This window comes from Octodon degus, unplaced genomic scaffold, assembly GCF_000260255.1.
Source record: "Octodon degus isolate 3935 unplaced genomic scaffold, OctDeg1.0 scaffold00046, whole genome shotgun sequence".
NCBI lineage: Eukaryota > Metazoa > Chordata > Mammalia > Rodentia > Octodontidae > Octodon > Octodon degus.
The window spans coordinates 7,928,418-7,949,039 of NW_004524622.1; the positions used below are offsets into that span (position 1 = coordinate 7,928,418).

The following is a 20,622-nucleotide window of genomic DNA, read 5'->3' on the forward strand; positions in this document are numbered from 1 at the left end:
GTAATTTTAACAACCCTATACTGTACAACTACTGCAAAATCCTGCGATATAGCAAAAAGTCCATGATTAGTACTTTAGATGAATATGTTTTGAAAACCAGAGAAACAGTGAATCCACAAAAGTCGAACCACAAAATAGTGAGGGACTACTGTGTTAGGTAATAGTTCCTTCTGTGAGTATGCCACAATTTATTTATCTGTTCTCCTTAGTAATAAAGGTGTTTTGGATAATCTTGTACCACAAGGACATATTTTAGTTTATCTTTAGTAAGTACCTAGGAATGCAATTTCTGGGTAGTAGGATAGGTGAATACTTAGCTCCATAAGACATGGCCAAGCTTTTCCCAGTAGCATCCAGCAGTCCCACCAGCACTGACGTTCCGGTTGCTCCATCTTCACCCTCATGCCCCTTTTGTAGTGTCAGTCCTTTAGGTTTTGAACTCTACCTGCATTTTAATAAGAAATTAAAACTTGTTGATGGTTTCTAGATATATGATTGTGAGCTGGAGGATGTTGCTGACTTTGAAGGTCTGACAGACTTCTCAGATACCTTCAAATTGTACCGAGGAAAATCAGAGGACAATGAAGATCCATCCGTGGTAGGAGAATTTAAGGTTAGTAAAGCATGCGCATTCAACCTGCTTAAAATCCACTTTTATTTCCTTTATGGGCCTGGGATAAAGGACAACTCACCCCTAGCAGAGCCGTGCCCTCCAAACATTGAAATAAATAGAAGCTGCTGGGCTGGGGAGATGGCTTGGCGGTCTAAGTGCCTGCCTGGCAAACACAAGGTCCCAAGTACTGCATGTTGTGTGGGCCCCAGAATTCCAGGCACCTCCAAACCAAGCATGGTGGTACACGCCTGTAATCCCAGCACTGGGGAGGCTGAAACAAGAGGGTCACTACGAATCTGAACTGTGTAGTGAGACCCTGTATCAATGAATAAAGTTTAAAAAAGAAAAGAAATAAAAGTTACTAATAAGGACAAGGGCATCAAGGAGCCAGATCACGCAAAGTGATTCTCAGCATCTCTTTTCCCCTACTCAGGGCACCCAGGCTTGAATCCTATATATCTAAACCCTTTGAGTTCCTTCTCCATGTCCCATTGTCCCCTAGGCTTTCAGCAAGAACATTTTGACAACTATCATCCTTGGCCTCTGTGTCCTCCCAGCCAGTCTATCCCCCATGTAAACAAATCTGATCCTGAGTCTTGATGGCTTAGAGAAATTGCTTGTGTTTCCACAGGATCAAGTCTCAACTCCTTCCAAAAGCAGAACTTGACTTTCACAAGTAGTGTGTACCCCTGCCACCCCCTTCACACGCCCCACCCTCCTGCCCAGGAGAACCTCTCCCAAGCCCCAAACACACCTTGTCCTCTTGCAGCTCCGGGCCTTGGGACAGCCTCTTCTCTCTTCCCTCTTCAGGTCTGACCAAGTCCTGCTTGTGCTGTAGGTGCCAGCTCAAATGTCAAGCTGTTTGTCAAGAGTTCTCTGTTTGCTACAGGCAGTGTGACTCACTCCTGCTCAGGGCTCCCAAAGGTCTGGGTTCATAGCACCGTAAAAGTACCTTTCACTTTGCCTTAGTGTTTATAGGTGCCGCTCCCTCCACCGCACTTGGCAAAGCCAGGGCAGATGTTCTGCTTCTTCCTAATCTTTACCAATTGCCGGCATGGTTGATGGATCAGGGAATCGTGTCCTATGTAGCATCTCAAATCTTTCTCATTGCGGCAGTTAAAGAAAGTATGAGAGTCTGGCGAAGATAATATCTCTGTGCCATACTGAATTCCTTTAGTCTGGGCTCCCAGGCACATAGTAGGTGTTTCCCTCATGATGCTTCCTTGAATGAAGTGGTCAGAACGAAGGCCCACGTGTTCTGACTCCAACTGCAGTGCTTTCCCTGTATAGGACTGGTTTCAAGGTATAAAACTATGACCGTGTCATAAGCCATATTGTCTCTCCAGTGACGGCTGGTGCATCACTAAAAGGACATGTCTCACATCCCTGCCAGATGCACAGCCTTTTTTGAACTCCCTGAGGGGCTGACGATCAAGGACTACTGTCCTATGTCAGGAGGCCCACGGCCTACGGGAGACTATGGATAACAGCCCATTTCAAGGTGAGGTCAGTGCTTCAAAGGGGTACTTACAGGGTTGGAGGCAGGAGACGCAACCATCCCCAGTATGGCCACAGAGCTGTCCTGGAAGAGGTGGTACCTTTCAGCTGCAGGCTGAATGAGACTTCCCAGGAGTAGAATGGGGTGTAGTAGATGAGCTTGGAGCAGGGAAACCACCTTTGGTCACTCATTGGGTTTATTCTGTTCTCCAAAGTATGTGCAGGACGTAACTTCTTCTGGCCACCACCTCCCTACACACTGACCAAGTCACCTCCCACTCCTGCCCAGCTGTTGCCCAACTGCGTAGTCTTCCCTGCCTTTCCTTTCCCCTTATGATCTCTCAGGTAGTTACTTTATGACCATTTCACTTTATTGCAAACTTTCGAAGGTAAATATAGTTGTTTCTTTCCCAAAAGGCAGCCCTCCATGGCCCAAGCCTATGAGCTCATGACTGTCCCAGGCCCTGGGTAAGGAAGGTCCCGCCCTGCCCAGGCCCCTGTGAGTCATCTTGTGTGTCTCTTCTTAGGGTTCTTTTCGAATCTACCCCCTGTCGGATGACCCCAGCATGCCGGCCCCTCCCAGGCAGTTTCGGGAACTACCTGACAGCGTCCCACAGGAATGCACGGTTAGGATTTACATTGTTCGAGGCTTAGAGCTCCAGCCTCAGGACAACAATGGCCTGGTAAGAGTTTGGGTGTGGGGCCTTCTCCTGTAGCAGGATAATTACAGTCATCAGCCACAATAATTGTCACGTTCTTTCTTTCTGGGCGTCTGTTATCTCACTGGGGAAAAGATACTCTATCAAAACAATGTATTTAGGAGGACAGTCCCCATGGGGATTTACCTAAGAGCTTGCAGGAGCTTAAAGCCTCTAGTTCATCCTTCTCATTTTACAGATGTGACCCGGACTCAATTTGCTCCAGTCACAGGGCCAGCGTGAGCACGGCCAGGGCTGCCTCTTCTCCCACACAGCTGCTCTGAAGGCAACCTGGCTGCCTGCCACCCGCAGGAAAAGGCCACTCAGAGCCCATATTAGGTGCCTGGGTGCAACAGAGCTGCCTTTCCATCAGCTGGGAGTGGGTGTGGAGACGAGCACTGTCCCCGAGGTTTGCTGACCGTCCCCTGTGATGACATAACTCTTCATCTTGTCTGTCTTTCTCTCACAGTGTGACCCTTACATAAAAATAACACTGGGCAAAAAAGTCATTGAAGATCGAGACCACTACATTCCCAACACTCTCAACCCAGTTTTTGGCAGGTAAACATTTTAAAACATCTTTCATTCATTTTTTTTCATGGAATACGTACTAAGGGTGTGATATGTGACCAGCCTTGTTTTAGGACCTGAAATTAACCATGAATTGCACAGATGTTCTATTTACCTAATAAATAAGTAAATGCACAAGTAAAAGAATTCACAGCAGCAGAAGGTGCTATGCAGGGCCTGGGAGATGGCTCAGTAGAATAAGCGCTTGCCTGGCAAGCGCAAGGGCCTGAGTTCAGTCCCCAGTTCCACTAAAAATAAAAAAAGAAAGTGCTATGCGGAAAATAAGCCATGAGGTGGGCTCCTCTGAGGAGAGAGTGGCTCTGGGACCTTGGTGGGAGAGGGATGCTGGGCAGGCAGGGACCCATAGGCTCACGGACAGGTGAAGGACTTAGCTGGAGTGACATGCTGTTTGTACTTCCAGAGTCCAATTTGCATTCTGCTTTCTGGGACACTTTAGCTCTATCATTTTGATCCATAAATGTATTATTGACTCTGCTATTCAAACCTAGTAGGGTACAGAAACTTACAAGATCATATGTCTTGCTCCAGTTGTCTTCTATTCCCAAAGTTTCTTGAAATAGCACCCCTTTCTTCATGGCTACAGTCTGGGACTTATTTCTGGGCTACATTTGTCCATTTGTGGCTGCAGGTGGTGGTGCACATGTGTAATCCCATCCCAATGCTCAGGAGGCTGAGGCAGGAGGATCTTGTGAGTTCGAGGCCAACCTGAACTACAGAGTATGACCTTATCTCAGAAAAAAAAAAAAAAAAAAAAAAAAAGAGCCATCTCAAGTGATCAAATCTGAGTGATCCCTAAGGAGCAGCATTTTCCACCTGTAAACCACTTCCACATTTAATAATAGCTGCTTTGTGCTGAGTCCTTACTACATGCAAGGACTATGCTAAGTGATTCATATAAAACATTTTGGGCTGGGGAGATAGCTCAGTAGAATAAGTGCTTGGCCGGCAAGCACAAGGACCTGATTGTGGCAAGCACAATCCCCGGTTCCACCAAAAAAAAAAAAAAAAATCTCAAACCCCCCCACAATTCTGAGGTGACCTTATTATCTCTGCTTTATAACAAAGAAAACTGCAGCTTGGAGCACTTCGGTGCCTCTTACCCCTGACAAGAGGCAGAGGCAGGACTGGACTAGCCGTCAGATCCCAGGGTCTGTGTGGCTCTCACGCCACACGCTGCTGCTGCTGCTGCTGCTGCTGCTGCGCTCCAGTGTTCTTCCCCATCAAACTCATTAGCAGGACAGGGCAGAGCTGAGCAGCCCAGCCTCGCAGGAGGGGACACAGCTGCAAGAGCTCTGCCCGTGAGCTAGTAAGCGACAGAGCGCAGGGGTAGGTGGGAGCTCCTGACTCCATACCGTCGCTTTCCCCACACCTTGGTAGTACCCCGTAGTCATGGCAAAGCCATTGTCTGTAGAAAACTGTTCTTTGTATAAAGCGTTTGTGAAAATTGTGTTATTTTCTAGAATCTTGCTGAGTGGGAGAACACCGTTCTCGATGGTCATGTGGGCTATATTTCTTGGTTCATGATCTTATGTATTCAGCTGGTCTCTTTCTACTCCCACTTCTGTATTTTCAAGCACACACACACACACACACACAGGTACGCCTCTGTGTTACAGAGTCTGGCAGGACCAAATGCACTGTTCTTTCATCCTAAAAGACATATATGTAAGGTCACACTCAGCCCCCAGGCATAGACACACGTATGCACAAGCACACACACACACACACGCACGCATGCACACACGCACACCTCTGTGTTGCACACCCCAAGGCTGTGTGCTGGAGCCAGGAAGTGGAAGTAATCCTCTGGCAGGGCAATGTGATCGTTTTCCTTTTCTTCAGCTGATCCAGCCCCAAGGTCTAGACAGGAAAAGGCATGCAGGGAAGGAAGGAGGGCTCTGTGTGAGGGCGACAAGCAAGCAGAAAGAAAGTCAGCTTTGAAGGCGAAAGGCAACGCAGGCTAAATCACGGGTCTCAGAGGAGCCAAGTGCAGGCTAATTAAGCTCAGGAAAAGTCTTGCTTGGAACCACTCTGGCCGAAAGTGGTGCTGTCGGAACCACGTGGCCAATGGCTGTGCAGCAGGTATGCAAACTTCTCCCCACTTTGCAGGGTGGAGACAAGGAGACATAGCTCTCTAGCCCCTTGAATGGCTCCAGATCATGGTCTCTGTCTTAGGAGGTAGCTGCCTCCTCAGCAGAGACTCTTGGGGACTCTGGGACAGGGATTCAAGCACAGGCAATCTTTCTTGTGTGTTTGGCCATCATTCAGGCCATATTCTTGTCACATCTTGACATTCTCAGACTGCATTCATAGTGTCTTCCGTAAGATATTAATTGAAATTTGATTAGTCAAACCAAGACATCCATATTAAAAAAGACAATCTTCAGGACTTCTTAAGGCCTTTAGTTTTCTCAGAACACCAGAAGGAGTGGTTCTCAACCTTACTTGACAACAGATGTCTTTTTCTCAAAGGATACATATTACCTATTCCTTGGAATCCAGGATTATAAATGTGATGTTTTAGGCATGTGTGGGTTCAGTGCTTTATTTGGGGTCATAATTCAAGAGCTTTTTCTCATGTGCTTATCTGTCTTCATCTACCTCAAGGTGGCTCCTGCAGTTTAGAAAAGTCCCTGATGCTTATCCTGTGACAAGCCCCTTTGACACACTTTTCTGCTCTAGCGGATTAACGTGCCCAGCCTTTTCTAGTGTGTGAATTGACAAGGATCAATTCACACACTAGAATACAATGAGGCAGGGAGGTGGAACAGAGGGAGAGGGGGTCTTTTAATTTTCTCTGCTACACAACTTATCAAACACCTATTTTGAAGTCAGGACTTCTGTGGACTGTGCATATACGGAGCAAAATCCTGTCCACATGGAGCCTAGGTGAATACTTTAGCACCACTAGGGCACATTGTCCACTTGCCACACAAAGAACTTTTAGTTATTTTTCTTCACGTAATGCTGGTTCTACAGAAAAGTCTTAAAGAACTGAAGCTCATGCACCCCACACTCTATTCGTGAATTCCACTCATGTCCCTCTCTTGTGCTCTTGTGGGTTGGGTCAAAGATGTTCCATGCAGTATGGGTCTTAGCTGGACTTCTCCAGAGGGAGTTAGCATTTGACAACACAGATAAAGCGCTGTAAATCAGCATTCTTGGGCTTCAGTAATCTCCCTATGGGAGAGGATGCTCAAGTGCTTTGGTTAGTAGGCATGTGAAAATGATAAAGTTAATAATATTTTAATACCTTCTTGTTTACTTTATTACTAGGTTTTAATCAATGCACTTATGCCAAAATCTAGACACTTCTTTACTTGACTCTTATAACCATGCAGATGGCATGTAAACCATGCTATATTGCATGCAAACCATGCTATATGTGAAAAAGCTGAGTACAGAGAGGTTAAGTAAGTGACCTAGTCTCATAGGTAGTAAGCTGTGGAGCTAGAATTTGAATATAGGTATCTTTCTTCCCAACGAAGCATTTACTTTTATTGGAGGAGTAGGTGTTTGTTTTGTACCACGAATCAAACTCATGACCTCATGCTTACCAGGCAGGCACTTATGCCACTGAGCTAAAGCCCTGGCACTCTTACTATTTTATGAATATCATTTTCTGTTTTCCAAATTTCCTTGCCCATCCTGGTTGTCCTAATCTGTTGTGGTCCTCCAATAGCTATGGATATTTGCTGGGTATTCTTTGATGGACCTCTGGTTTTTTGTAAGATGCCAGTATGAGTTGTGCCTTCTCTAACCCTACATTTCTTCATTTAGAATGTATGAACTGAGCTGCTATCTACCTCAGGAAAAGGACCTGAAAATTTCTGTCTATGATTATGATACCTTTACCCGTGATGAAAAAGTAGGAGAAACCATCATTGATCTGGAAAACCGGTTCCTTTCCCGTTTTGGGGCCCACTGTGGCATACCTGAGCAGTACTGTATGTAAGTTGCTTTGGCTAGGAATGGAGGCCCTATGTGCCAGTCAACTGTAACATCTAGGGGGATGCTCTGGCTCTACCTAGTATTTCTCACTATGTCATTGTTCCTTTTCACCAGTTAAGTACCATTTCTAATGACAGGATTCTCTTAAAATTAGGGTCACGGGGGCCAGCCAGATAGCTCAGTAGATTAAAGTCTGCTTAGACAGACACAGGGACCAGGGTTTAATCCCCAGCATACCATGCTGACCCCATGCCCAGGGCATGCTGAAATGTTGATTGAGACTGGGCATGGTGACGTGTGCCTGTAATCCCAGCTCTTGGGAGGCTGAAAATAGGAGGATCACTACGAGTCTGATCTGTGTAGTGAGACACTGTAGACCCTGTACTAAATACATTGGAAGTCCAATGTGCTATCCATTGCGCAACGGAGCCACCTCCTGTACTAAATACATTTTTTAAAAAATTAGGGTCATGGTACTGCCTAATTCATATGATATTCTATGAAAAATGGTGGTGGCTACAGAAATATGGGGTGACATAGGTGACAACACTCCCAAAACCAATGCCTTTTCCTCCTCTTTGAGCTTGCCCAAGGTGTCAGAAGTGGAGGGCTGGTGATGTTGGACAGCAGGTATTCCCTGCCATTTGGAAGCAGGGATTCCCTCCCCTCAGCTGGTCAGTGTGGTGGCTTGTGCCTTTCCCGGCCTGCCTTCCAGGATCTTTCTATAGCAGCTGATGAGTTAGAGCTTCCCATTCTAGTAGATGATTTTGCCTGTTATGGCTACCATGATCTCAGCCTGTTCCACTTTACAGAGGAAGAAAGCTGGAGGCAAGAAATAATAATGATAAATAAAATGATGGATTGGCAGAGCCCAAATTAACATGTAGATTTTAGCCTCCGAAATAGATTTCTAGACATTACACAGAAGCGCTTAAGTGGGGGATGAGGGGAGAGAGAGCAACTAAGAGGAACTGTGGGCCCTGCTATAGCTCTGCAATGCATGATGTTGATCACAGCTCTGGAATAAACACCTGGAGAGATCAGCTGAGACCCACACAGCTGCTCCAAAACGTAGCCAGATTCAAAGGCTTCCCGCCGCCCATCCTCTCTGAAGATGGAAGTAGAATCAGATATGGAGGACAAGACTACAGTTTGGATGAATTTGGTGAGCATGTAGCTGTGAACGTAAGCAAGTACAATTGCCCTTTTGTATTGCTGGATCTGAGGAGGGGGATGGACAGAGCCATACCGTCATTATACCGTATGAAACAGTACACAAAAGCCACATTATAGTGCAGTTGTGCATTTTCTTGTCTGTCTTATGTTTTACTTGCCCTTTATAAGTCATAGCCATTTGAGCTTTGAATACAAAGTTCTAGTAATTAATTCCAGATTATACTTAATTCGTTCAAAACATGTACAGATGGTGGTGTAAGAATTTCCCTTCCAAGTTTACTCCATCATTTTTTCCAAGGCCCCTGGAGAAGCCTAGGGTGGGGGGGAGTGATTTGAGGAGCCTGCTGAGTTCCCATCTGGCTCATGTCCAAGCTTGGGGTCCTAGGGTTGATCTTCCCCAAGCAGTAATGTGTAAAACGACCAATCTATCCTGACATATAAACACCCCACTGTGGCCAAGACTGCTTCACAGAGCACAGATCTACACTATGCTTCTATATGTGGGAGAGGAGGAGGGTACTCAGGGTCCTTGCACGTGAGCAGCTTCCCCCAGAGTGAGTGTCTCAAGTGTTCTAAAATAACCAACCAGGAGCTTTGTGGCCTTTCATGTCCACCTCAGAAGTCTCATAACATCCTTTCTCTGTACTTCAGTGTTTTAGTTTGTCACTAGACGAAAAGGACACAGAGCCCTCCTCCCAAAGAGAGAAGTATTTGAGAACTGTGGGGGGAGCAGTGTTTTACAGTGCCACAATGAAGCTAGATGCTGTAGTAATTAAACTTCCAAATGTTAGTGGCTTTACACATTGAACATTTATTTCTCATTAATTTACAATGGGCATTTTTACAGGTAGGTGGGCCTATTTTCCAAGCAGTACCTCATAGACTCAGGGCCCATCTATTTGTAGCTCTGCTATTCTTCAGCACAGGCATCTAAGCTTGCTGTCCTCCACATCCAGAAGAAAAGCACAGGAGGACCTACAAGTCACAGATTTACAAGCCCAATACCGGGGTGATCTGCACATCACTTCTGCCCTTGTCACAGTCAAGTGGAATTTGATCATATGGCCAATTTTAATGGTAAAGAAGGTGGCTGTGAACCCATGCCACAGATACATGTACAGTCTCTTCTAGTGTGTTCTACTCTGTTTGCTACTAGCAATCCGAAAGTTGGCTGTGAGCATAGGTTAGGCAAGGCCCCTAGTCAAGAACTATTTCTGTCCACTATGCCTTCAAGTCAAAACTTACATATTAACAATGCCTATTTTGGCAAAATTTGAAGCAAAGTGCCACAAGCAGCTCAAGGCAGTCTGGCTACACTGATCTCAAATCCCTGGCCCTGTTTCAATACCATTTTCATTCCAGAAATCAACAAAATCCTGCACCAGCACCTTGGGGCCCCTGAGGAGCGTCTTGCCCTGCACATTCTCCGGACTCAAGGGCTGGTCCCTGAGCACGTGGAGACCAGGACTTTGCATAGTACCTTCCAGCCTAACATTTCTCAGGTGAAAAGAATTTCAGTTTTGAAGAATGTCATCTATATCCCAAATGGCAGCAGCAGTAGCTGACACAGATTTGCTCTGTGTGTGGCATTCGAATACTTTTAGATACAGATGTAGAAATGAAACTCAAATTAGCTTCATTTCAGAGGGAATTTATTGTAAGAGTTATCAGGAAGCTCACTTAAATACCAACAGAGATTTTCTATAACTCAGAACAGAGTTCCCTTCGGCCCCTGTTTCTCCCTACAGGTCTGTTTAATCTAGTCTTTGCTGTGATCTCCTTTCTATGGACAGTTCCTGAGGGTTTGTGTGTGTGTGTGTGTGTGTGTGTGTGTGTGTGTGTGTGTGTGTGTGTGTGATAACGTAGCTCCGTCTACTTCAAAATGCATAGGGATTGTTAGCCCCAATTTTGTCATTGTCTATCAATGAACCACTGAGCTGTAATCAAGAGGGCAGGGTCTGGAATGAGGGCAGAGGTCTTGGCCCTACTTGGGGAACAATTACCATATGAGATTAAGGAGTTAGGGGAGCAGGTCTGCTGTGTGTGGGATACCAGGTCACAAGACAATGGATTAGTAATGGGACAAGTCAGCTCCTGAAACCTGGGAGCCCTTTCTGAAGAAGAAAGCAAAGCACAGGTAATGACAAAAGTACTTTATATGGAAGCTAATTATAATGAACATTTCTAGAGAATGTGGAGAGCAAGGCACTCCTCAGGGGCCCCCTGGTGCAGGATTTTGATGTGGGTTATATAGGTTTAGACTGTGACCAGCAATATCAAGTACCTGCAAAGTGGTCAAAGGGTAACATTTTAAGAACAACAGTAATCTGGACTAGATTTGTAGCTTGATGGTAGAGAAATTGCAAAGAAAAGGAAGAAGGGAGGGAGAAGAGGAGGTAGAGGAAAAGGAGAAGGAAGAAGTAGAATGTTATTTTTCTTTGCTCAACAAAGAGCCTGACAACCTGTCAGGACTTCCTGTCTCCCCTTAGAAATCTCAGTTATACAAGGAATACCAAGAAATCTCTCAGGGGCCAGCCAGATAGCTCAGCAGATTAAAGTGCTGGCGTAGGCAGAAGCAGGGACCGGGGTCCGATTCCCAGTGGTGTGCCACGCTGGCCCCACCCGCAAGACGTGCTGAGTTGGTGATTAAGCCTGGATGTGGTAGCATGGGCCTGTAATCCCAGCTCTTGGGAGGCTGAAAACAGAAGAATCACTACAAATCTGATCTGTGTAGTGAGACCCTATAGACCTTGTATTAAATAAAAATAAAAAAGAAAGAAAGAAATCTCTCAAGCCAGTGAGATAGCTCAGTGAATTAAGGTTCTGCTTTGGCAGTACAGGAACCAAGGTTCAATCCGCTGTCCCTCATGCCCACCAGCCCCACCCCAGGACACACTAAACCAGAGGCTGAGTCCAGGTGTGGTGGTGCACACCTGTAATCCCAGCACTGGGGAGGCTGAAAACAGGAGGATCACTACAAGTCCAAGCTGCATAGTGAGACACTGTAACAAATACATAAATGGATTTTTTCCCCCCCGGAACCAGGGATTGAACTCAGGCCTTTGCACTTGCCAGGCAAACACTTATTCTACTGAGCCATCTCCCCAGCCTCTGGCAATCTTCTTGAAAACCTATTTGGTTTTATCTGAAAACAGAGCCTATAGCACATCAAAAAATAGTTTGGAGGGCTGGGGAGATGGCTCAGTGGAATAAGCGCTTCCCTGGCAAGTGCAAGGACCTGAGTTCAATCCCCGGTTCCACCAAAAAAAAAAAATAGTTTGGAGACTATCAGTTGGTTTTTATGCTTGATGTATTTTGCATAAATACATCAATGTTTCTTCCAGAAAGAACATTCTAGTCAGATTGAGGGGTCCAGTCTGTGGCAAAGAGCTAAATAAGGTCTCAGCAGCACAGCACCAAAAGCGTTAGCTCAGGCCTCCACCCGTCCTTCTCCGAGCCTCCTAGCTGGTGCCGGGCATTTGCCAGGGAGTCCTTAGCTTTTGGGAATGCTAATATTCATGTTCTTGTTTGAGTCCCTCCCTTGAAACAGCAACATTGTATGTTTTTCTTTTACAAAGTTAAATACCATTTATATTACTCTGGTTCTGTATTTGGAGGTAAGTGAAGAATCCCTTGCATGTTACAAAACTGGGACCAATATCCAGCAGGCAATATGATGATTAATAGAGTAACAGAGTTAGAACTGTTGGAAGTGAAGAACCCCATTTCAAGTCATTTAGTAGAGGGTGGGAGGGGAAGGTAGTGGGAAATTCCCCATTTTATTAACCAGGGAAAACTCAGACTATGCTACAAACGAGTGGGCACCGCCATCAGAGCTCCCTAGATGAAGGTGGAAAGTGCATGGCCTAAAGGACATCAAAGATAAAAGGTTAATGTTGTCTTACTCTTACTGCATTTCCTGCCTTCCTTATAAGCTAATAAATTAGCAAGCCGGAAGAAATAGTTATCATTAAGAAATATTGTAAAAGATTACAGTTTCTACTCCCCCCCCCCAATAATATAACTTTAGCCCTCTTTTAATTTTTGGATGATTTAGGGAAAACTTCAAATGTGGGTGGATGTTTTCCCCAAGAGTTTGGGACCACCCGGCCCTCCTTTCAACATCACACCCCGAAAATCCAAGAAGTAAGTAATCTTGACGCACTGCTGCCCTGGACGGGGAGCTTGGTTCAGAAGAAAGTGCTTTCAAAATGTTCTCCTCACAGGTACTACCTGCGTGTGATCATCTGGAATACCAAAGACGTAATCTTGGATGAGAAGAGTATCACTGGAGAGGACATGAGCGACATCTATGTCAAAGGGTGAGGCTCAACGTTGGGGCCCTGCATAAGCCAGGGAATGCAGGCCCCGCCCTTCATTGGTTGTCGTTACTTTAGATGACCACTGTTGAGTTCTTGGTGATTTGAACCTCATCATATCTTGTGAACATAGTCTGCTTGGGTAACTCCAAGAAAACAAAGGTAGGAGCAGAGAGAAAAGAGAAAGATGGGTCAGGGAGACAGCTCAGCTGCATAAACACCTGCCTGGCAAACAAGGTCCTGAACTTGATCCCTGGTACCAGGGAGAGAGAGAGAGGGAGAGAGGGAGGGAGAGGAGAGGAGAGAGAGGAGAGGGAGAGGGAGAGGGAGAGGGAGAGTCCAGAAAGAGAAAGTCACATGGACTTGTTTATGAGCAGGAGTATTTAGTGACTAGAAAAACTGATTAATAAGTCTTCATTTCTCTTTTAACAATATAGGTTTTCTTCAGCTTATTAAGCAGATTTGTTACTTCGGGGACTGTTAGTCACATTATTTTTATTCCTCTTTGATATTTTTGATAACTAATTTTAGAAATACAAGCTTCCAAAACCTATTTTTCTATATCCTTTATTACCAGTCATCAATGTCTATGGAGGAAATATCTGCAGGTTTTGAAGAAAAACAAAACTACTTATCCCACTAACATTAACTGGGTGCCCACTATATCCAGTATATAAAGTGTCATAGTAATGCATTATGCTCCTACTTCCACAATTCAGTTTCAAATAATCCATGTAGATATTAGTTTCTTGCTATGCCTTGATCATAGAGGATAAGTACAATGTTATATTTAGTAATTAGAAAACCAGCACCAGGGGCCGGGGAGATAGCTCAGTAGAATACGCACTTGTCTGGCAAGTGCAAGGTCCTGAGTTCAATCCCCAGTACCCCCCAAAAAAAAAAAAAAAAAAAAAACCTTCCTAGTTTGAAATTCTGGCACTTTCCCTGCTAGTTGGACAAGGTTATAAATTCACTATCCCTGCTCTGTTGAATGGAGGTAATAATCATACCTACTTCCTGGGATAGCCAGAAGATTGAGTTACTCAGGGCATTTAGCATCTAGGAGAATGTCTGGTGGATGGCATACAGTATGTGGGTGTTAGCTAGAATTATTGATATTCCACCTGAATTGAGTTTGGTTCTTTGATTTGTAGGCAATAAGACTTGTTGCTATGTAATATATTTTAAAGTGAGAACAAAGTTTCACTTGTGATTCCAAGGGGCCTTCAATCAAAACTTGGTTAAAGACATAATTATTATTATTTAGGCTCATTGTCAACAAGGAACACTTCATCAAGTTCTTCATTATTCCTTCTCATTTCATGATCTTATTACCTTTCCCCAAGGAAATCTAATCCCAGCTAATCATACATATGCAAATTTATTTGACTACCATAAGCATTTTTTTCAAATCAAGAAAACTAAATGCAAGTAATATTGGATTGAGAAAAGACTTTCTAGTTTAAAAATAAAGTTTACTTTAAAAATAAAGTTCAGGGGCCGGGGAGATGGCTCAGTGCAATAAGTGCTTCCCTAGCAAGTGCAAGGGTCTGAGTTCAATCCCTGGTTCCGCAAAAAAAAAAAAAAAGCTCAACTTATAGTACCATATAAAATTTCAAATGAAAATCCAAATACTAGGGCTGCAGTAGTTCATGGGTAGAGAGAGCCTTTGCCTCGCTTCCTTGAGGTGCTGGTTCAGTGCTCAGTACTATAAGAGACAAACAGACACAGAAAGAATGTAAATGCTATTTTTGAAAAGGTGAATAATGCATAAATGTCGTGTTTAACACTGCACACATTTGAATATTATTACAAAGCTCTACATGCACGTACATAATGCAAATGGAATATTTGCTTGTCTGAAAATTAAATGTGAAAATAGTCACCAGAAAGGAGAGTAAAAGCTGCAGGGGGTGAGCACCTAGGGTAAGATGACTGTGCTATTTTAAAGACAGGTCAGGAGGTAAAGCCACCAAGGTTATAGCCAAGAAAATTAGACTTTCTTCGGTGAGTTACTTGAAAAGTTTGCAGTTAAAAAAATCTTTTGACTAATTTATCTAGTCAGTTAATTGATTAGCAAGAAAGAAAACTATTAGAGTTGATTAATGCTAATGCCACTACATAACAGGACTTAATGTCAGAAAATGACACCGTGATCCTGGAAGGCAGCGGAATAGGCGTGGACCTTGGTGTTAGGCTAACCTAGGGGTAATACTTAATTCACCAGTTACTGGCTATGTGACCTGGTGTAAGTCAAAATGGCCTCTCTAAAACTATACCTGGGACATGGAGCTAGATGGGCAGTTACTGGAAAGGAAAACTAGTGCATGTTAAGTAACTGATTCATAGGTAATAATCAAAAACCTGAGTTAAAGATTTTCCCTTCCCTCTCTGTTCTGTCAAGCCATAATTCTCATTTTGTGACAGTGAACGTGTTCCAGAAGAAACAAATGAGAAATGGAACTCAAATGGCTTCACAGACCAGTCCTGCCTCCTACCTAGAATCTCTGTGGGGTCCAAGCATCCATACTTTTTTATGAGTTGTTACCCTTCTCTCATAAGCCATTGTTTCTTAACGTTTTTTATTTTCTTTTTCTTTTTTACCTTTTTCCCTAATTGTCCTCATCTCTTCCTATGATTAAAAAGAAAATTTGAAATATTGCTGATCAATGTTACTGGAAATTTTAGAAAGTATTATTTCCTCACTTAACTAAAAGATTACTTTTAGTACACACAGAACTAAAAGATTACTTTTGCATGACTCTTAATCCTCCTCCATCAATTAGCCTACAGATCTACCCATTAAATATTACACTATGGCGCATTTGTTGTGTGCCTGTGCTGACCATAGTACGCTAAGTCAGGCATCCATACTCTCAAAAGCTCCCGAGGGACTTTCGTGCGGTCCCGATGTGCAGTGCTGAGAAGCATGCATTACACCATTCTGCCCATCTAAAAGTAAATGTCACTCTCTGGTTCCAAACCAAGAGTCTTCCCTGTAGCAGATGTGACAACTTTCTTCTAGGCATTCATTTATTCGACAGGCATTTATATGGCCCCAACTATGTGTCAGGCACAAGAAGAAATAAAACTGTTTCAACTGTTAAAAAAGTTAAGATGAAAGTTAAAAGTTACTGAAATGAATGCTCAAAGACAGCCATGTGAAAATAACAACTCATGTCTTCCTTGTGAATCTCATTAATAAGATCAGAGTGAATTTAAGAACAATAGAAAAAGGAAGTTGCAAGATTACTTGGTTTGTGCCTCTTTTGTTTGCATAATAAAATATGAGAAAGAAAATGATAAAAATTTCAAGCTAACTTGCATTCATTGAGCCTATCAGCAGTGATGACAGATGCTAATGAGTCATAGTTGTGAAGACTAAAATCATAGCCAGCACACTTGGATGTACCCAAAATAGAAGCTACATTGTTGATGTTTTCCAGAAAATTTCCTCTTAGCCCTATTAACTGAAGTCTAAAGGGTTTCCTGCTTTGGTCTTAGAGGATTATATTCTATTTGGCTCTAGCTTGTACTGGATGCAGTAGAGTGCCTCTCCTTCATAAATCACCCCCTAACTCTGTAGATAACTGGAAAGTGCCCAAGAACTGTGCACTAACTCTCCTCTTCACTTCCCTAATCGCTGCACAATGTTGCAGCTACGTTACTTGTCAGTCAGGTCAAGCAAATCTGTGCGCCTCTGCTTTTCAGCTGGATTCCTGGTAATGAAGAAAACAAACAGAAAACAGATGTCCATTACCGGTCTTTGGATGGTGAAGGGAATTTTAACTGGAGATTTGTCTTCCCATTTGACTACCTCCCTGCTGAACAACTTTGTATCGTCTCTAAAAAAGTGAGCTCCAAACTTTGCCTGTGGGAAGTGGCTGTCACTGGTCTTCTTTAGCTTAGAAACTCAGAGGAGGGCCGAGCTGCGCAGGACCTTGAGGACGCTGAGTCCTGTCCTCTATTGGTACAGATGGGTAGCCTGCGCCCCACAAAGGTGCAGAACTTGCTCACAGTCACAAGACAGTGACAGTGATTTGTATAATTAGGAAGTAAAAGGAATACTCTTTCCCTAACGTATTGTCAACTGGGTAAATAATAAAGGGCAGAAGTAAGGGACTTACATCAGTATGTACAACAGTACATCTGTGTTTGGTATGAGGCTGATGTTTCCCATGATGAGCAGAACCAAACAGTAAAGTATGGTGTCCTTTTTCCTTTCCTTAGCTGACAACATCTGTGTTACCTCCTTCAGAGACACTTCCAGGAGCCTTCACAGTCCCCACAGTCTTAATTAGTAAAACTTTCAGATACAGAATTCAACTCAACTGTCTTAGATCAAAAAATAGTTTCTTGGTCCAAATGCCAAAAGGTCCAGGGTTGGCTGGCTTTAGGAACATCTGGATCCCACGTAGAGGTGATGGCTTTAGAAATTGGCCTCGTGTTCTCTACGCTGTGCTGCTTCCCCCTCTGGGACTCCTTTCCCGGTGGGCTTTTCCCCAGTGGAGGTGGGAGGTAGCCAGCAGGCAGGCCACATTCTACCTTGTCAGCCAACCTCAGCAGGAAGAGAAGAAGGGCGCTCTGCTGGTGCCAGCCAGCTCTTGCCTCAGTGTCTCTGCCTGTCTGGGGTCATGTGCTCCACTCAGAGGCTCTTTGTTTTTCAGGAAAACAGTGTTCTGATTGGCCAGGCTCTGGAATTACAAACTGATCTCCCCCAGACTGTATCATCTGTTGTCCCCCAAGAAAAATCTGTGTGCTTTTACCCCAGAAAGGGGCCTAAAACCTGGGTGAACTATAATAGATATGTTGTATAGGGTCCCTGACCCATTCATATTCCCACATTCCCACGGTTCAAATTCAATCAAAATGCACCTGCCCTGTGTCCCATAGAGGCAAGCACATCCCTCTGCTGGCTCTCTGAGTGCTGATACTTTATGAGGTAGAAAGGATAGCCTCAAAGAGGACTTTAGAGACACAGAGGTGTGCCATGATGTCACATCATGCACACTTTCAGGCAGGATGAGAGGAGGGATTGGGGTCAGGCCAGTCTTTAGATAAAGTTACCTTTCCTGTTCACTTACATCAAAACCTGGGCCTCCCCACTCCATGAGGTACTTGGAGCGTGACCCCACAAGGAGCAGTCAGGCAGGAATATATGAGAATAGCAGAATAGGTGGGCTGGGGAGATAGCTCGGCAGTCTAAGCACCTGGTTGGTAAGCACAAGGACCCGGGTTCGATCCCTGGTACCACATACTATGCCAGGCCCTAACGCCATGCCAATCACCGAAACCAGGCATGGAGGCACATGCCTATAATGCCAATACTGGAGAGGCTGAGACAAGAGGATCATTATGAGTCTGGGCTGCTTAGCGAGACCCTATATCAAATAAATAAACAAATCTTTAAAGAAAAGAATAGCAGAGTGGGTTTCCCAGCCCCTCAGAGCCCTGCAAAGGCCAATGTGCCTACACCATGAAAAATAAAAAAACAACCCAACTGATTTTCCTTCAAACTCACGAAACTTGGGGAGAATTCCCTGTCTGCCAAGGCTTGAGAAAGTTAGGCGTAGCTGGCCTGTGGAAACACTGTTCTTGACTAATATTGCCAAGGCAGAGGCACGGACCAGAAATGAGATCACAAAGGTTGATTCTTTCCTAGTCCTCCCTCTGCCTATTTCTGGTGTGAAGTATCTGAAGGTCTTCAGAGACCAGAAGCATGTAAAAGCTAATGTTATTTTTCGAAAGCCAAAAATGCTGCAATAGGGCTGGGGAGATGGCTCAGTGGAGCCTGAGTTCAATCCTTGGTTCCACCAACAAAAAAGTGCTGCAACATTTTGACAGTGGAATCTAGGCGCTAGCCTCTACCACACACAAAATGAGTGCACATTCATTGGGGTGGGGTGGGTAAAAGTTTGCTGAACAGAGGTGACTGACATCACAGCAGGTGATACTCTGGGCCTTGCCTTAGGAGGACAATCTAAAGGCGGCATGATAGTGGTCTTTAAGGGGAGATTAGGCTTTCCTCAACTCCCAGGGGTGGTGACAGGAAGTCACACTGATAGGAAGATGGCAGGAAACCTGCTGTTCAGGAATAGCCTGGGACATCCTTTTTGTCACCCAGCTGGTAGCCTGGAGACTTCCTGGGGCAGCTGATGGCTTTCCATACACAGAATGAAAGGATGGGGACAAAGGGAAGAGGTGTCCAGGGGAGTACAGAGGAGATGAGAGGCCCCATGCTACTGAGCTATTTTCAGGAGCCAGGACTGAGGGTTTCAGAGTCCACTCCTTAGGATAATTTAGTTTGTTCCTGTGTCTTATCATTTTAGGAGCATTTCTGGAGTATTGACCAAACGGAATTTCGAGTCCCACCCCGACTGATTATTCAGATATGGGACAATGATAAGTTTTCTCTGGATGATTACTTAGGTATGGCTTACTTATACACATAATTTCCTCTAAGAAACAGTACTTGGAATTGGTGAAACCAATTAAAACTTGGAAGCAATTACTTAAATCTCTAAAATGTGTCAGTGGTGGGTAAGCACTAAGGGGCAAGCCCGTTGCCATGATGTCCTCTGGGCAGTGTGGCCTGACAGTGATTGTCACCCCTTCCTGTGGCCCTGCTCACTCTTAAGGCTCTCATAGAAGGGCTTGCACCAGCTCATCTCTCTGAGAAGGCTCATGTTTTAAGAGCGGTACCACAGCCTGCCTGCACTGCAGACAGCTGCAACTCTCCATCCTCTTCCCTGCTCTCATGTCAGCAAGGTCCCCAAAGGCTGCCAGCCATTGCTCTCTCCCCTAGACTGTCTTCCTCTGCACTAAAGGCACAGTTAAAGGCATCCACCGGGGCCCCTCCCTTGCCCAGCTCTCTTTTCCTCCCACTCCTTAAAGTCAGGCCTTCCTGAACTTTCCCAATTCTTCTCCCCTCAACCAGTGATCTCAGTTAAGATGAAGCTTCAACTTCACTTTTCAATAAAGCATGACAGGGGCCAGGGAGATGGCTCAGTAGAATGAGCATTTCCCTGGCAAGCACAAGGGCTGAGTTCAATCCCTGGTTCCACCAAAAAATAAATAAATAAATAAAACATGACATCTAAACCAGGGGAGGTAGCCTGACCCCTATCAGTGGCTGGTATATCTTCATAAGAAACCATTAGAATGATTATTCAGCCTCTCCCCTTATATTCTGCTGATACCTCGAATTTACCATGACTAACTAACTCTGTACTTTTTCCCAACCTCATGCCTGCTCCCCCTACATGCCAATTTGGACCCCATTTTCTCCTAGCTTACTGTTGCAGTAGCCCTGGACCAGTCTCCTTGCCCACCAGTGACTCTGATTCCTCCCTTTACCCATCACAAGTCTTTCTGCTGAGTTTCTACTTAGTAAGAGTGGAACTAACAGATGAGTGTGCAAGTAGACAAATTTTAAAGCATAGGGATAGAAAATTTCAGAGTAGTAGAGAGGTTTCTTCTTAAAATTTAAATGAATCCACAGCACATAATTTGACTGCATTTCAAAATGGCTAGTGAACCAATCTTTGAAAGGAAAGATGAGGCAAGAGCAAGTGCAGGCTCAGAAAGAGCTTGCACTAAGATAAGCTGCTGTTTGTAATGAAGGGCAATCTATGAGCCTCGTTATTTATAAAGAATCTACTGCAACATCCCGCTAACTGCTACTCTTGACTAGACTCTTGTGTCTGTAGAGTACTGACCTGAATGTACATTACAGACACGGTTTTCAGAATAGTGGAGAGGTTTCTTTTCTTTTTCT

The 20,622-nt window shown here is 44.4% G+C and overlaps 1 protein-coding gene across 5 annotated transcripts in view; it reads left to right on the plus strand.

The window, feature by feature from the left end:
* Myof (myoferlin) overlaps positions 1-20,622 on the plus strand; it is a 184,033-nt gene that overhangs the window by 157,578 nt on the left and 5,833 nt on the right. For all 5 annotated transcript variants that reach the window (XM_023716196.1, XM_023716198.1, XM_023716197.1 and 2 more), the window contains 10 exons: positions 488-613; positions 2,638-2,793; positions 3,278-3,369; positions 7,180-7,350; positions 8,367-8,515; positions 9,889-10,028; positions 12,584-12,672; positions 12,753-12,848; positions 16,557-16,698; positions 19,175-19,274. In XM_023716196.1, the coding sequence (XP_023571964.1) occupies positions 488-613; positions 2,638-2,793; positions 3,278-3,369; positions 7,180-7,350; positions 8,367-8,515; positions 9,889-10,028; positions 12,584-12,672; positions 12,753-12,848; positions 16,557-16,698; positions 19,175-19,274 (1,261 nt within the window). The remainder of the gene's footprint in view (positions 1-487; positions 614-2,637; positions 2,794-3,277; positions 3,370-7,179; positions 7,351-8,366; positions 8,516-9,888; positions 10,029-12,583; positions 12,673-12,752; positions 12,849-16,556; positions 16,699-19,174; positions 19,275-20,622) is intronic.